The sequence below is a fragment of the Dipteris shenzhenensis genome, chromosome 11 (genome assembly GCF_047967505.1).
Source record: "Dipteris shenzhenensis isolate YYH24624 ecotype China chromosome 11, Dip_SZ_1.0, whole genome shotgun sequence".
NCBI lineage: Eukaryota > Viridiplantae > Streptophyta > Polypodiopsida > Gleicheniales > Dipteridaceae > Dipteris > Dipteris shenzhenensis.
The window spans coordinates 8,158,215-8,175,406 of NC_141606.1; the positions used below are offsets into that span (position 1 = coordinate 8,158,215).

At 43.9% G+C, this 17,192-nt stretch overlaps 2 protein-coding genes across 2 annotated transcripts; one reads left to right on the forward strand and one right to left on the reverse strand.

Moving 5' to 3' along the window:
• Nucleotides 1-3,712: 3,712 nt before the first annotated feature.
• On the reverse strand, nucleotides 3,713-5,271 carry LOC147896575 (UDP-glycosyltransferase 85A1-like). The gene is made up of 2 exons (XM_087381892.1): nucleotides 4,746-5,271; nucleotides 3,713-4,656 (listed from the first exon to the last, which is right to left on the reverse strand). Exons 1-2 carry the CDS (start codon nucleotides 5,206-5,208, stop codon nucleotides 3,749-3,751), a joined length of 1,371 nt encoding a protein of 456 aa, XP_087238018.1. The 5' UTR covers nucleotides 5,209-5,271; the 3' UTR covers nucleotides 3,713-3,748.
• Nucleotides 5,272-8,627: 3,356 nt separating this feature from the next.
• On the forward strand, nucleotides 8,628-10,365 carry LOC147896576 (caffeic acid 3-O-methyltransferase-like). Its single transcript, XM_087381361.1, has 3 exons — nucleotides 8,628-9,476; nucleotides 9,565-9,629; nucleotides 9,822-10,365. The coding sequence occupies exons 1-3, from the start codon at nucleotides 8,738-8,740 to the stop codon at nucleotides 10,125-10,127; spliced, it is 1,110 nt and encodes a 369-aa protein (XP_087237487.1). The 5' UTR covers nucleotides 8,628-8,737; the 3' UTR covers nucleotides 10,128-10,365.
• The last annotated feature ends 6,827 nt before the right edge of the window (nucleotides 10,366-17,192 follow it).

The following is a 17,192-nucleotide window of genomic DNA, read 5'->3' on the forward strand; positions in this document are numbered from 1 at the left end:
ATCCTCCAGGCCCCTTCATTTTGAACAGCAGCAGCAGCATTACGGTCTGCATCAAAGCATCCCTCTTTTGCTTATCTACAGTGAGGGTTTATCCCTCCATACAGTACTTATTCTTTGAGTTGTATTCAGCCCTATTGGGAATACATTTATGTTGGCAATGGGCAGGTCACCTCCCCATCTGTAAGTTCCCAAATGAGGAGAGCGTGGGGGAGGTGGACCTAGGGCCAGGGCTACCACATGAGCATTTGATTGGATGTCTTTGTGGGCAGCATGCCCCGAGGGAAAAAGAAAGAGAGGGGGTTGCCACATGGGCAAGCACCTCACAGTAGAGCAAGGGGACTACCACATGGGCAGCACATGGGTAGCCATGTGTGCAACACAAGAAATGAGTACCTGGCCCCAAGATGGACAACAACAGGCTGCGTAAAGAGACTGAGAAAGACCACGATGTTGTCAGCATGGGTACAACTTGGTACGGATGCTTGGAGCAGACTATATAGAGGTCCACGTGGCCTGACAAAAGGCGGATCCAAGGCAGGAAGGAGGTGCAGCTGTGGTGCAGATCTATAGGTGTCTGGCAAACCCTTAGGGCTTGCATTGGACCTTGGTTTGGGCCAGGAAAGGCCCTGGACAAATGGCAGGGAAGATGGAGCAAATAGGCGAGGCTTATGGGCAGGTGGCAGGCCTACAATAGGCCCCGGGATAGGGCAGATATTCTAGGCACCCAGGTGGCCAAGAGCAGCAGTAAAAGGGCTGGCCATGGGGCCTTAGATAGAGCCCTATTGGGTCGGCCCAGTGGGTAGGTCAGCCAATAGGGGGGCTGCTGGGTTGGCCCATTTCCCCCTACTGGATCGGTTGGTTTTGGGCCTTATAAAAGGGCCCCTTCTGGGGCTCATAAGGCATCACTTGGAGCAGCAATCCAAGAGTAGAAAGGCCTTCAATAGGCCCTAGGATAGGGCAGGTGGCAGGCCTACAATAGGCCCTGGGATAGGGCAGTTATGCTAGGCACCCAGGTGGCCGGGAGCAGTAGTAAAAGGGCTGGCCGTGGGGCCTTAAATAGAGCCCTACTGGCTCAGCCCAGTAGGCAGGTCAGCCAATAGGGGGGGCTGCTGCGTTGGCCCATTTCCCCCTACTGGGTCGGTTGGTTGGTTTTGGGCCTTATAAAAGGGCCCCTTCTAGGGCTCATAAGGCATCACTTGGAGCACCAATCCAGGAGTAGGAAGGAGCAGCAATGCAATAGCAAGGAGCAGCAGCAATAGGTCCATCCTTGGGCCTATACATAGGAGCTGAAGGAGACATACAAGGGCTGTAGTCTTAGCTCAAGGTGCTGCCCACCTAGGCTGGGTACCCGGATAGCAAGGTGGAAGGGATCACTGACAGAGAGTGACAGCAAGATAGTAGTACAACATTTTGGTAAGGTCAGAGGACCATGTATTGGTGGGACTCTAAGCCTCTCTTTTGTATTGTGTCCTTCTGTGGTTGGACAGAAATATCTTTGGCAATAAGAGGTGGAGTGGAGGGAGAGCTAGGAGATTTGCCATGTGTTGTTATGGTGCCCTTTCCATCTTGACACGCCATAGCAGAGGCACTTGGGCATCACTGTGTAGGAGCAAGGTAGAAGAGAGAAGCCATCTACTAACACGAGTGAGGACTCAGAGGCGGCAAGTCATGACTGTAGACAGCAAGCAGATATGAGTTGGGAGCTTTGGCAATGGGACTGACCAGAGATGTGAGAATAGATTGGTGTCACGGTGACTGGTCTTCACAGCTAACGAGTGATGGAGTGTGCCTAGCAAAGAACAATCACACAGATTGGAACAGTAGAGCTGAAGGATTGGCTACACACTGATAGAGTGGATGGCAACACAGAAGAGCATAGTTGGCAACGCAACAGACAGAGCACAGTGATTGACCTCTTTTGCTGTTTTATCAACAGTAGAAGGGGAAGCATAGTCTGGATGAGGGGTTGTGAGGCAGGCACATGTCAGTCCACATGGATGCACATTGTCTGTCAGGCAGCCACGAGGCGAGTTGTTGACGTGCGATGCCACGGCAGTGAGTGGTTTAAATGAGATTTTTTTTTCAAAATTTTGTGCTTAGTTTATATATTCACACACACACACACATAACATTTTTAAAACCTTTTAATAATCCTTTGTCAAATGCTTTTCATTTAATTTTTATTTCTTTTTGAAGGCGAGAGAGAGAGAGAAAGAGAGAGAGAGAGACTTTATATTATGTATACAATATTTACATTTCATGTTTAATTTATATATATATACACATATATAAATTGCCTTTTAAATTAATCGTTTTTTAAATGCTTTTCATTTAATTTTTATCACTTTTTGGAGGCATGAGAGAGAGAATATTATATATATGATATTTATTTATATTTATACATTTCATGTTTAGAGAGAAAGAGAGAGTAAACATACGCACACACAAACACACACACACACACACACACATGTGGGTAACAAGGCAATAGGGTGGGTTTATGCTTTATTTTCAAATATGTGGCACATTGTGAGGGCTCTAGAAGATAGGCTCAAACGACTCCACATGTAGCAAGAGAGGCTAAGACACAAGCTTGACAACCATGTGTGTGGAGTGGGCCTGCGGTGAGTTATTGCCATGAAATGACACGTGGCCTTTGTGCAACAAGCTACCACCTTCAAGCCTCTAGCCATACCCGCACACGTGCGTGTGCACACACACACGTATGTACATTTATACGTACATACAAATGTACATACGTATGTATGTACGTACGTGTGTATATATGTATGTTTATACAGATAGAGACATGGTGCAAGATCGATGGAATTGACACACTTATGTGCATGGGTGCAAATATTCTAGCCATGTGCATTCAAAGGTGCACATACATCACATGAACATATATAGACACTTATAGGGACACAAGCACACATGTACATGAGTACACAATCATATTGGATTGCACATGGACATATAGATGCATACATCCACTTGCATTGGCCTACACGTAGACACACATGCAATCATCCACAATGCACAAAAAAACCCACACACTCCTAAGCAAACATACAAACATTATCATCATACACACATCTCTTCTTTAAAAACAAGCTTCTCCAAAATTGCATTTCTTCAATTTTAGGACTTGACTTTAATTAACGTCATTTTAATGTTCAAATAAAAATTCTTCATGTGTGTGTGTGTGTGAAATAAATAATATATATTTTATTTATACCTTCAAATGAAAAATCAATATATAATAATTAATGTGATGATTGATTATAGTCGGTCAATCTAATTCAATTAATTTAGATCATATTATTAATAAAGGAACTCCTAGGGATTCATTTGGATTTGATTAGAAAATTTAATAAAAAGCTTACAAATGTTGAGATTTATATGTGTGTGTGTGGGTGTGTGTGTGTGAGAGAGAGAGAGAGAGAGAATGGAGATACAATTTGGAAATTTCTTAAAGTTATAGTTAAAATCTTAAATTTAATTCCTCGAAATTAAAGGCAACTTATGGTCTCAACTTTGAGACCGAGCGAAGCGGGTCTGTAACCCGTCGTAGACGGGTCATGCTACTCGTCTTGTCAAGAGATAAAAAACATTTATGCATCTAAGTTCCAACTAACAAGCTCCCTTGTTCGAAGACTGCAATGTGGTAATGTTGACAAAGACAGAGGGACTATGAAAGGTAGCCGAGAGTATTCATAGATAGAGACGACTACGAATGTACACATGGTTAAGACAGGGACGCCATGGAGTCCACAAAACGCTGAAAGTTTCGAGAGGAACTGCCTTCCTGGTTGTGGGCAGCTTTCATGGCGACTTTCCCAAAGCCTTGAGCACTCTCCCTCAACACCCTCCCTTTCTCTGCCTGCATCAGCTCTCTCACCTTCTCCTCTATCTCGCCCTTGCCCACAAAGTCTCCTTCCGTCGTTTCCAAGCGTAGCCCAACCTTCCACACCTCCACTACAAACTTGCAATTCATCTTCTGATCCGAGAAGTATGACCAGCACAGCAGAGGTACCCCCGCTGCTACGCCCTCCAGCGTCGAGTTCCACCCGCAGTGCGTCAGAAATCCGCCCACTGAAGGATGCCGCAGCACCTTCAGCTGCGGTGCCCACGACACAAAACTGGCACGGCCTTTCGTTCTCTCCAGAAAACCCTCGGGAAGTACCGCGGAATGCCCGTTGATCAGGTCCTTGCGAAGCACCCAGAGAAATGGTTGCCCGCTCGCTTCCAAGCCCTCAGCGAACTGGAGAAACTGTTCCGGAGAGATGACCGCGTTGCTTCCAAAGGCGATGTAGAGGACAGACGCCGGTGGCTGGGTGTCTAACCATTTCAAGCAGTCCTCTTTCTCGCATAAGATTTCAGGAGAGGTCTCTGATAAAGGCTCAAAGAATTCAATTGGTAGAAGTGGTCCGACGGGTAGGATCTTATGCTCCTTCGGTAAAGCTTCAATCGCCTCAGGCTCCAGCTCGTAAAAGGTGCTCAGCATAATCCATTTAGCTGCTTCGATACGTCGGAAAGGACTCGTAAGGACGTGACACATTATGTCAGTCGGATCATCGGACTGTAGAAACGGGTTCAGCTCATCTTGCTTCAGTGGTGGTATTCCGGGGAGAGAAGTGATGAGACCATCGGGATCTGATATAAAGCAGAAGAACCATCAAATTATCGATAGACGAATCGACTGCTGCAATTTGCCACAAACAGCTACCAGCCCAGCAAAGAACCTTGTGGAGGAAGGTCTCCTCTAGCCGCTTGAAGCACGAGCGTGTAGCTGGCAGCCGATTGAGTCCAGAAAGCAACGTAGGGGATCGAGAACTTGGTGGCGACATCTTGGGCAAAGAGCATGACAGTATCGCTGATGATGCAAGTGACGGGGCAATCACCAGTTTGGGAAGTGCGCAAGAATGCTTCGAGGGGCAATTTCATGCTGTCGCTGCAGCAGACGGAGCGGACAAACTCGACGACATCGGTAACGCGGGGGTGGTGAGGGGGGAAGCCATCGGGGAGGGGGAGGGTGGTGAAGGGAAGGGAAGGGGGGATGGGCAAGGTATGTCGTTGGACATCGAATTCGGAGACGACGAAGGAGATGGCAATGCCTCTACGGGCGAGGGAGATGGCGAGGTGCAGCATGGGGTTTACGTGCCCTGCTCCTGGGAACGCTACAACCAGAGCATGCGGCTTTCCCATTCTTCTTCACTATCCTCGCTCGCTTCTCTACTAGTCTCATACACGCTTTGGCCTTTCCAACACTCGCACTCGCTTCTTTTGCTCTTGTCCTAGCACTCCAAAATATAACTAATTTTTTTAAAAGGAGTTTAAACACGAGGCACAGGGTGTTGGGCGCAGAAAAAATAGGTTTTCTTTGCTCACATCTCTCAAAAGAGGGAGATGGGGACTGAGTGGAGGGAGAGAGGGCAGGACTCAAGGGAGGAAATTAAATCGCAATAATAAATCTCTTTGGATTTACAATTTCAAGGTTGTTTGTACATAGTTTATACTTTCAAGGTTTTTTTCCATAGTTTATGTGAACTTGGACCACTTCATCACCATAAGACAAATAAGAAACGGCATCCCTATTGTCACTCTATGACAACTAAGAAACATCATCCCTATTGTCACTCCACATTGCTTTTCCTTCCACAACTCTTTTAGTTAAATATGATCCTCTATCATTGAGCCCGGACCACTTCATCACCATAAGACAAATAAGAAACAGCATCCCTATTGTCACTCTATGACAACTAAGAAACATCATCCCTATTGTCACTCCACATTGCTTTTTTGTTCAACCACGCTGGTTCAGAACAATCACATAACTGGTGATTGAGCTGAAGTAGCCATGGTTTCATGATGTTCCAACCATCAGGCTGGTTTAGTAAAATAATAATATATTGCAAAATATATTGCTGTTAATTTTTCACTCAACCATGCCACCGGGCTGGATAACAACGAATGTCTATTCAACCATGCTGGTTCAGGATCACATCACTGGTGATTGAACTGAACCAGCCTACTGTTGCATTATGTTCAGACCACTGGGCTGGTTTAGGACAAAATCACATTTAGTCCAAGACTAGTTTAAGAAAAGAAATAAGTAAACTATCCCAAAGCTCAATCACAAACAACCATTGGGCTAGTTCCTCAAGATCAAAATGACCATTGGAATACTGAACTGGATGACATCAGCCTTCACATTAAGTCCTCCTTAGAGGCAATTTTGGAAGCAACTGAGGTCAGATCAGAGAGCAAGCTCAAAGCGAGGCAACTCCTTCTGGACTGTGTTGATTGGAAATTACCTGTAGATGAGATGTTGGCCCTTGGGTAGCCATTCACTGTTGAGGAGGCCAACGAGGTGCTTCTGCACATGAAGAAGAATAAAGCCTTGGTCTAGACGGTTTGTCTGTTGAGTTCTACCTGGCAGTTTGGGGCATAGTCAGGGATTACTTTGTCAGGATGGCCAATGCTGTTGGGGAAGGGAGTCTCTATCTCCCAAGGTTAACAAAGGCCTCATTAGGCTTGTTCCTAAGCTCTATCCTTCTGAGAGGTTCAAGGGCCTCTCTCTATACTCAATGTATCATGCAAGCTAATTGCTAAGATGGTAGCTACAAGAATAGCCAACCTTGTCCCTAAGGCAGTTTCCAGTCAACAATATGGCTTTGTGAAGGGGACTTGCACATCCAAGGCAATGTGTTAAATGTGATCTCAACCCTAGAGCATGCCTGGGGTAATACGGAGGAAATTATCCTACTGAACATCGACTTTGATAAGGCTTACAATCGTGTAGAATGGGGCTGCATCATTGCTGTGTTGCAAGCTATGGGTTTTGGAGACAAATCATGCAAGATACCCATATATAGAAAAGTCCCTAAACCTCACCAAAAATGGCTACACCCAAGCAAACAATGACCCTTGGAGGAGAAGAGCCTACCACGTGTCACAAAGAAGGAGCTCTTGGATGGAGGCTTGAAAGGAGGAGCAGGTGGAAAGACAAGAGGGAAGCTTTGGGGAGGAGGTGGAAAGACAAGAGGTAGCTTTAGGGGCAAGGAGGAGATAGAAGGTTAATGAAATGGAGTAGATGGAAGGTTACTTTTGGGAGGAAGGAGGAGATGTAAGGTTAATGGAATGAAAGGAGGAGATGGAAGGTCTCAGAGCCATGGGTTAAGACTTAGGCAAAATTTAAGAATCAAAGATCCACCTTCAAATAGGGAGTGGTTCAGGATGGTCATGCATCTTTGCCCATGCAAAGCACGCCTTCAGTACGGACATGGAGGCTTGGAGGGAGGAGGAGGTGGAAAGACAAGAGGTAGGCTTTGGGGAGGAGGTGGAAAAACAAGAGGCAGCTTTAAGGGCAAGGAGGAGATAGAAGGTCAATGGAATGGAGGAGATGGAAGGTCACCTTTGGGAGGAAGGAGGAGACGAAAGGTTAATGGAATGAAAGGAGGAGATGGAACGTCTTAGAGCCATGGGTTAAAACTTGGCCAAAATTTAAGAATCAAAGATCCACTAGCTTCAGATGGGGAGTGGTTGAGGATGGTCATGCATCTTTGTCTGTGCTTTGCATAGGTTTAGTACGGACGTGGAGGCTTGGAGGGGGGAGGAGGTGGAAAGACAAGAGGCAAGCTTTGGGGAAGAGGTGGCAAGACAAGAGGCAGCTTTAGGGGCAAGGAGGAAATAGAAGGTCAATGGAATGGAGGAGATGGAAGATCACCTTCAAGAGGAAGGAGGAGATGGAAGGTTAATGGAATGAAAGGGGGAGATGGAAGGTCTCAGAGCCATGGGTTAAGACTTAGCCAAAACGAGTACTGAACTCGTGCTTTGCATGGGCAAAGATGCATGACCATCCTCAACCACTCCCCAATTGAAGGTGGATCTTTGATTCTTAAATTGCTAATCAATTCGCCTCACATACTTGTATTGGATTTTGAAATTTCGGCTAAGTCTTAACCCATGGCTCTGAGACTTTCCATCTCCTCCTTTCATTCTATTAACCTTCCATCTCCTCCTTCCTCTCGAAGGTGACCTTCCATCTCCTACATTCCATTGACCTTCTATCTCCTCCTTGCCCCCAACGCTGCCTCTTGTCTTTCCACCTCCTCCCCCCTCTAAGCCTCCATCCAAGAGCTCCTTCTTTGTGACACCTGGCAGGCTTTTCTCCTCCAAGCTGCCACATGTCCTTTCTTTTTTTGGGGTGTCTGTGGTTAATTCAGTACTCGTAAAGATTAAGCCTAAGCTCCTTTCTTTTTTTTGTGGGTAAAAAGGTATCTCATATTACCAAAAAGAAATAATTGCAGCAGAAAAGAAGAAAAAAGTATGTCCTTTTCTGAGGGAAAGAGGAGATTACATCCATATTCTCGCTAAGGCAGCGTAGGTCTCATTTCTCCTTCCAAAAAAAGTATCATTCTCTTGGCGTAGATTACATCAAGGCAACATAGGTCCAATTCCTCCTTCCAAAAAAAAGTATCGGTTTCAAGAACACAACGTCATTCCTAAGGTTCGAAAGATGGGTAAGTACTACCCACCGATGAGGTGCCCCTTTCGATGGGTAAGTACTAACCCCCTTATGAGGTGCCCTTTCAGCAGAAGTTCCTATTTCTCGACAAGGAAGTTAGTGGGCAAGGGTTCCACTTTGCCCATACCCTTAATCCTAGAGCAACATGAGCTTCTTCTGCTTTCCATCTTCTCATCATCCTTAACAGCTTCTACGTCTCTCTTCTCAATGAACCGTGATAGTCCCTCGCTTGTGCCCCCCCATGCTTTGCCCCCCGGTGTCCTCGATCCCGCTTGGCTTCGAACCATCGAGCTCGGCTCCCTTTGTTGCTTGCCCATGGCTTTGAAAGCTTCCATCCACTTGAACGTCTTCGAAATCTTGGCCGCCGCTGGTGCTGGGTCTCAGCTCTCACCCGACGAAATCGTGGCTCGAATTCCCAACGTCTCAAATCATAGAGCCGCAGTTTCGTTAGACCGTATCCTACGAGTGCTTGCCTCCCATTCCATTCTAAGCTCGTCCTTGGAAACCGCCGTGGATGGAAAATTGTTCCGAAGGTATGGTCTCACCCCAGTCTGCAAGTATATGGTCAAACAGGATGGCGCGTCGCTTGCTCCGATTGTGCTTCTCCTCCAGGATCAGGTGTTGATGGACACCTGGCATCATTTAGCTGAAGCAGTGCTAGATGGTGGAGAGCCTTTTACCAAAGCCCATGGGAAGGGCGCATTCCTCTACGGCAAAGAGGATCTACGATATGACGAATTATTCAATTGTACAATGGCAGACGCCACAAAGCTAATTATTCAGGCCTTGTTAGACACATACGACGGCTTGGACGGCTTGACTAGCCTTGTTGATGTGGGTGGAGGTCTCGGTACATGCTTGGACATGATTGTGTCACGGCATCCTCACATTAGAGGCATCAACTTCGATCAGCCACATGTAATCGCGGCTGCTCCTACTTACTCGGGTAGACCTGCAAATGCCCTTCTCGAACATCTTGCTTTTGCAAATGCCCACTCTTTTCTGGTTTCTGATTCGTCTCAAAACATCCACAGGGGTACAACATGTAGCGGGAGACATGTTCGAAAGCGTGCCATCCGGGGAGGCTATTTTCATGAAGGTTTTGCATCTCACTTACCACTAAAGGCTACTGTGTTGATAATGTTCGGCTGCGGAATGGATTTGTCTTTCACCTTTTCTGGGGAATTGACGAAATGTTCTGGCTAAACGGCTCCACACTCGAATATTATTTGAAAGCCATTTCTCCAAATATCTATCACTACTCTGAATTCGGATATCCTGGCTAATGCAGTGGATCTTGCACGATTGGAGCGATGAGCATTGTTTAAGGCTTCTCAAAAATTGTCACAAGGCACTGCCAGAAAATGGGAAAGTGATAGTAGTCGATGCAGTACTACCAGCCGCAGTCGACACTGGACCAAGGGCTCGCGTTGCGTATCAAATGGATCTGATGATGTTTGCATACAATCAAGGAGGCAAAGAGCGGACGGAGGAGGAGTTCAAAGACTTGGCAAAAGCGGCAGGTTTTGCCAGGATGGAAATGGTGTGCATGGTGAATGCGCTGACTGTGATAGAGTTCTGCAAAGTTCAAAGCTAGGATTAGTCTTGTCCATGCTGTGAACCATCGGCTCTCCACCAACATGCTCTCATTTCCCTTCCAGTTCAGTATTTTCATCTACATACCCTCTAGTGTGAGAGTGGACATACCTTGCCTGCAAACTGCAGTCTGCAGTCTACAGAGTGCAGACTACCCTGCCTCGGTTCATAAGACAAGTAGTATGACCCATCTACGACAAGTTAGAGACCTACTCCATTGGATCTGCCTTTACTTTCAAGGAATAAAATTCAAGATTTTAGTTATAAATGTGAAACTTTGAGAAATTTTCGAACTCGGTGTTTAGTTGGGAAATTATTTTTTTCCTAGCATTGCATCTCTCTCTCTCTCTCTCTCTCATATGCACCACCCAATTTGTAAAGGATTCAAATGGGGTAGGTCATTGAGCCATTTCAGTGCTTGGGCCATCATTGCACCTCCTCACATGCTAGAGATCACACCAACAATTTGGCAACTGCACGAAAAAGAGGAGGAGGAAAGGCACCATTGCTTGGCAAACTTGGCAAATTGAATGCTCTAAAGCTTGGCCTATTGCATGATCTAGTAGAAGTTTCTTCCTTGGAATGCCAACATGTAGTTGAGTTATAGGAAGCCCAAGGCAAAGACAACATCCATGATGATAACGGCCAAGAGGTATCAGTGGGTACCCAAGCAAGTCCTAGAGTCATCCTTGGTAACCTCTTGGGGTCATACATGAAGCTTGCTAGGAGGAAGAGAAAGGAGACCAACGGCAAGTTGAGAATAAGGAGGTTATAGATGGTTTCAAATATTTTGTGATAAAAAAGATCTCTTTTAAGGACCACCACAATGCATTAGGGGAGAATTGGGGTCTCAAAGGGCCTCATAAGGAATGGGTTAAGAAATGGATTAGGCCTAATGCAAGTCCTCTTGTGGGGTCCAAGGGAGTCCTAACCCCCCCTACCTAGGTGGGTTAAGCCCAGTTGATCCCATCTCTTACACCTCTTACACCAAGGAGGGGATACTTTTTCAAAAGTCAAAATTTCGAATTTCGAATTTGAATTCTCTCTCTCCCTCGTCCCCCCATCCTCTAAAGTCAAACTTTTGAATTTTGAATTTTGAATTTGAATTCTCTCCCCCTTCCCCCATCCTTCTCCTTATCTCCCTCCTCCCTCCTCTTCCACACGTCCCATTCCTCCTCCTCCTCCTCCTCCCTCTCCCTGCCTTCCTCCTCCCTCCCCCCCTTCTCCTCCCTTTGTCCACACGCCTCCTCCTCCCTCCTCCCACATGCATCCTCCTCCTCCTCCTGCTGCTTTTTCCTCCTCCTCCCTCCTCCCACATGCGTCCTCCTCCTCCCCCCTTGTTGCTTTTTCTTGCTCCTCCTCCCTCATGCTCATCCATCTTCATCTTCCCTCATGCTCATGCCTACTCCTTCCTCCTACTCATGCAAGCTCCTCTTGCCTCATGCTCACGCCTGCTCCTGTTGCTTCTACTCCTCCTACTCATGCATATCATCTGCCTTCATCCTCACACCTAGTCCTCTGCTTGCTTCTCCTCCCTTGTAATCATTCATGGTCCTTCTCATCCCTCCTTAAACATCACCTACCTTTTATCATGGCCTATCATAGTCTCTGTAAACTCTGCGACTATTGATGACACCAATTGTGGAGATCTCCCATGTTACCATGTGACCGTACACTTGCAGGATCAATATGTGATGCATGATTGTTTTTTTCAAGAAAAGAAGCATCTTGAACCTCAGCAAGTGCTCTAAAGAGGAGAATATGAGATAAAATGTTAATTTCGTAGTGTTTCAATGTAATTTCTTACTTTCGATTATCCACAGTGGTGCATTGCTTTTGCTAAGGTTCCCTTAGTTGTTCTTTTAGGACCTTCATGGAGGATGATAGGAGAATCATGGGCATGGATGATATGGACTCTTCATATCGAAAGACACAGAGTCACGCATGAGCAAGTTGTTTTGGAGGTGATGCAGGACTTGAAGGGAATGGTGATGCAAACGAGATGCCTGGAGCTTGTGATGTTGCTAATGTAAGTCATAAAGCTCAAAAGTTTATTGAAGAAGAAGAATTCACATGATGCATTACATCTATTTAAATTTAAATTTCTAAAATGATGTTTCTTCATGTGTGTAGTAGCAAGCAAGAATGGAGAATCTATCCATTTGGAACAAGAAGGCATGGAGAATTCACAGTATTGACCCAAGGCAACCTACGTGATCCATTCCAATGTGTTGTACATGAGATTATAAGAACTTACGAATTGAATGTGAGATTTCAAATAGCATAGCGGTCTTTCTAAGGACTTAGTCGAGGATTCAAAGACCCTATTATTGGTGTAATAGAGTTGAAGAAAAAGATAAAAAGGCTATGAAGTCTCTTTGTAATACAATTTGAAATACAAACACCTATTTCTTATAATATTCTTCTATCTAAAGAAAAAAAAATCCATGTATCTATGGCCAAATGGTGAATCTTTTGTTATGTCTATTTTAATTATTTGTTGTTTTTAATATTGCATCTTTTTTTATATTAGCTTGCACACAAAAGTTATATCACATTTTGATGTAACTTACACGTCAATAAAATGTTGTTTGCCAAGTTTGGCCATTCCAATACATATGTAGAAGGGATTTAACCATGGCACCACATTGATTAGATGGAGTGTTTAAAAACTAAAATTTGAGATTTTCCTACATCACCTTGTAAAGGATTGATGCATTTCATGATTTTCTACGAAGAAATATAGATTTTGAAGAGGTAGATGAAGAAATTTGACAACTTTGGTAATTTCAATGTCATTTTTTGGCAAATGTAGGAGGAATTTGATTGCGACGGGGAAGGCAAAGTTGGTCGAGACATCATGGGGTATCCAAAAATACCAAAACCCACTATGGCGCGAATGTGGCCATTTGGACACTCTCCAAATGGCCAAATTCGTGCCGTGGTGGGTTTTTGCATTTTTGGACACCCCATGACATCCCGACCAACTTTGTCTTTAGTGCCGCGGTCGAATCCCTTTAACATTTGCCAAAAATGGACATTGGAATGGCCCAAATTGTCAAATTCATTCATCTACCTAATTGAAATCCATGTGTCTTTATACATGCATCAACTTCAACATAGATAAACATGGAAAAGAAAATATTTACAAAGTAACTTAGCAAATAATAGTTGGTCAATATGACAACTTATGTGCCTTGTAGCATAGCTCTGGTAAGACCCTTAGGCAATATATTCTCTATATAATTTCTTGTGCTTTGGAGGAACCTTGTAGGTTGGCTATGTCAATGTAATTTTTAATTTAATCTAGAAGACTTTGAGCTTCCACTACGTCACCTTGTAAATTTTCATTTTCTTTGTTTATCTTGCCTTTGGAGCCACCTTTTAGGTTGGCTATGTCAATGAAATATTTGATTTCATATCACTAAATCATCTTGAAATAATTTGATGCATTACATGAGTAAATATATATTTTGAAGAGGAATATAAAAAAATCATTTTCTATGTTTTCTTAGTCATGGAGGTTGGCTATGTCCATGTATCTTTTATTTTAATTTTTAGGTTTGCTACTATATCACCTTGTAAAGGATTGATGCACTTCATGATTTCCTATGAAGAAATATAGATTTTGAAGAAGTAGGTGAAGAAGTTTGACAACTTCGGCCATTTTGATGTCCATTTTTGGCAAATAAAGGAGAAATTTGGCCACGGTGCAGAAGGCAAAGTTGGTCAGGACATCATGGGGTGTCCAAAAATGCACAAACCCACCATGGCACTAATTTGGCCATCTGGGCACCCTCCAAATGGATGAATTCGCACTGTGGCGGGTTTGTGCATTTTTTGACACGTCTAGATGGCCAAATTCACGCCATGGCGGGTTTGTGCATTTTTGGACACCCCATGATGCCCTGAACAACTTTGCCTTCTGCGATGTGGCCAAATTCCTCCTACATTTGCCAAGATGGTCACCAAAATTACCAAACTTGGTCGAGAGAATTATTTTGACTTGGAATATTCATAATATTTTCCTAAATTATTTTTACAAAAATATATATACAAGTAATAGAACTTAATTGCATGGAATATGAAGAGAATAGTAAAATAGCTATAACTCCAATTGCAAAATTTTTAAGTTCAAAATCAAGAGCATGAGTAGTTCTATGATATTTGACTAGAAAAATATGTTCAAATTCAATGTAGAAGACCTTCAAAAATTAGTCATAAGTTGAGGGGGTCATAAATTTGTAATTACTTTGGATACAAATGAAGGAAAAGAGACAAGTTTGCATCTAAAAGGTTCACCTCTCTACACAACAAACTTTGAGGTGGTGTATTCAATACTCTACAATTCAAAGTGACATTACCTTATATTGAATTAACAACACATTCAAAATTTCAACCATGACTCAATCAAAATTATTGCTTATGACATGGTATCTTGCAAGGAAGAGAATGTGATAAAATGTACATTTTTTTATTATAATCTCTCCATTCAAATACAAAGACTCTTCATAGCTTGTCCCTCCTCTTTGCTACCTCTAATACATAGAAAAAAGAGGCTTTTGAATCCCCAAGTAAGATCCTAATACTAATACCATTAAGGCTCTCCTCTCAGGGTGCCAAGCACAAAGTTTTTTACACCATTGCCAATGGGATACAATGCAATAGGGGAAGCCATGTGATGTGGATCACAATGATCAAGCTATCAATACTTTGATGCACTTCAGTAGTTAAGTAGGCCATTCTAAAAATTGGATGTGGAAGATCACAATGTATCCTCCTGCTTGACTAATATAGTGCACCAATGAGTGATCTCAAATGCCTCCTGCATCAATTCAACAACCATTACATTAGCAGACCTAACAAAGCTCATTACATTAAAAGACCATAAAATATAAATCAATACATAGGATGCTTACCATCATGGCATTGTCTCCTTTAATGATGCAAGCAAGGCAAATAGGTATAAACTGTAAACTTTAGACACGAAAACTTTAGATATGAAAACTTTAGGCATGAAAACATTATACATATTAACTGAAAACTTTGGACATGAAACCACACAATAAAACCATGAATGCTTTTAATGTCCTCCAAGTCATGAAGAAAACCTATGCGAATTCCAAAATGCCCAACCTACAATTTATGGACAGCTTGTACTAGTCAAACACATTGTTTGATGTTGCATGAGAGATAAAATGGACATTTTCATGCATTTCTCTAGATTCTTGCCCGCTATTTCACCATTTCAAGTAAAGTTGAAGGACTATACATTTTGTTTTCCATGACTAAAAGGTATTCCTGTACATAACTTACAGAGACAATCGAGCGCATCTAGTCACGAGGTTTCCTCCTGGAAACAAATAGGGCTTGAGATTTTTCCCACTAAATTCTGGAGCCGGATGCATCATAGTGGAGTTCGAAGAGACCTAGGAATAGCTGTAATTGACCCTGATTTGCTTTACAAATTGAGTTTGAGTCGTCAGCAAAGAGCTGAGCAAATAGTAGAACGTTAGAACCAGGGATTTTCATAGGGTCTAGAGAGCCCCTCGCTATAAGCTTTCTAAACATTGCCAGCATTGGTTTAGTAACCAGGGCAAAAAGGAGGGGGGCTAGGGGGTAGCCCTGCCTGATTGACCTCTTCAGCTTGAAGGAGCCTACTTCTAAGCCATTTACAGTCACCACGACTGAGGCATTCGACAATAGTGTTCTGATGAGTGCCAGGAACCTGTCTCCAAATCCCATGGACTACAGCACTGCTAGGATATACCCCCACTCAACCCAGCCATAAGCTTTATCGAAATAAATATTCAAGAGGATAATCTCCTCTTTATTCACCCAAGCATGCTCCATTGCAGCTATTACATTGAGGATGTTGTCGTGGATGCGTCTGCCCTTCACGAACCCGTATTGTTGAGCTGAGACTACCTGAGGAATCGGGTTTTCTATCCTGGTGGCAACCAATTTTGCAAGTAACTTATAGGAGACATTGAGCAGAGATAAAGGTCTAAGGTCACTGAATCTGATCCTATGTACAATGTGTGGACCAACTCTTAGATTGAGCATAAGAACTTATGCCTTGGAAATACATCCATCCTTCTGGGAAGCTTATGTGGACCCTTGGCAAAACCTTCCATGACTATCTAGTTAGGCGAACTGTAAGTTCAAGTCATCCAATGCATTTTTCATGTTGTAGAACACACTAGAGCTCACAATATTGTCAACTCCTATCACTTTCTTCCTGACCATGCCTCTACAACACACGAGCTCACAATATTGCCAGCTTGTGTCACTTTCTTCTTGACCATGCCTCCAGAACACACGAGCCCACAGCATTACCCCCTTGTGTCACTATGTTCCAGACCATGCCTGTTGGGAAAACAATAGTTGTAGGAGAGGAAAGAGAAGTTGTATCCTATATGAGAAGGAAAAGAAAGAGGGAAAAAGCTCCTGTAGGAGTGCAAAGAGTTGCTGTAGCAGAAAGAAAAGTGCCTATAGGAGGGAAAAGAGCACCTGTACCAGAAGGAGAAGCGCCTATAGAAGGAAAAGAGAACCTGTAGGATATGGGTGGCTAAGCAAGAGGCCATAGAGCAAGAGAGGGAAAATCAAGAGAGGAAAGAGAAGGCGGAGGTAGAGCATGAGGGGATAGAGCAAGAGGAGGCACAAAAATAGTGAGAAGAGCAGGAGAGAGAAGACCAACTGTAGGAGGTGCTGCAACCCAAATTTTGAAAAATGGAGGGAGAGAGAAGCTGGACTAGATCAAAGGAGAAGAGAGAGAGGGGGTAGGCATGCAGTAGGCTAGAGGACAAAAGAAATTCATCCAAAAGTTCCCACAATGGACGGAGAGGGAAGTTGGACCAGAGCAGAGGAGCAGAGAAAGGGGGCAGACCTACAGTAGGCTAGAGGACAAAAGGAATTCATCCAAAAGGTCCCACAATGGAGGGAAAGGGCAGTTGGACCAGAGTAGAGGAGTAGAGAAAGGGGGTAGACTTGTAGTAGGCTAGAGGACAAAAGGAATTTGTCTAGAAGGTCCCACAATGGAGAGAGAGGGTAGTTGGACCAGAGC

Coding starts and splice junctions, on each gene's coding strand:
- LOC147896576 (XM_087381361.1), top strand. CDS start 8,738: ATGAACCGTGATAGTCCCTCGCTTGTGCCCCCCCATGCTTTGCCCCCC. Junction 9,477..9,564: donor GGCTGCTCCTACTTACTCGG/GTAGACCTGCAA, acceptor AAACATCCACAG/GGGTACAACATGTAGCGGGA. Junction 9,630..9,821: donor GGGAGGCTATTTTCATGAAG/GTTTTGCATCTC, acceptor TGGCTAATGCAG/TGGATCTTGCACGATTGGAG.
- LOC147896575 (XM_087381892.1), bottom strand. CDS start 5,208: ATGGGAAAGCCGCATGCTCTGGTTGTAGCGTTCCCAGGAGCAGGGCAC. Junction 4,657..4,745: donor AGGAGACCTTCCTCCACAAG/GTTCTTTGCTGG, acceptor GCTTTATATCAG/ATCCCGATGGTCTCATCACT.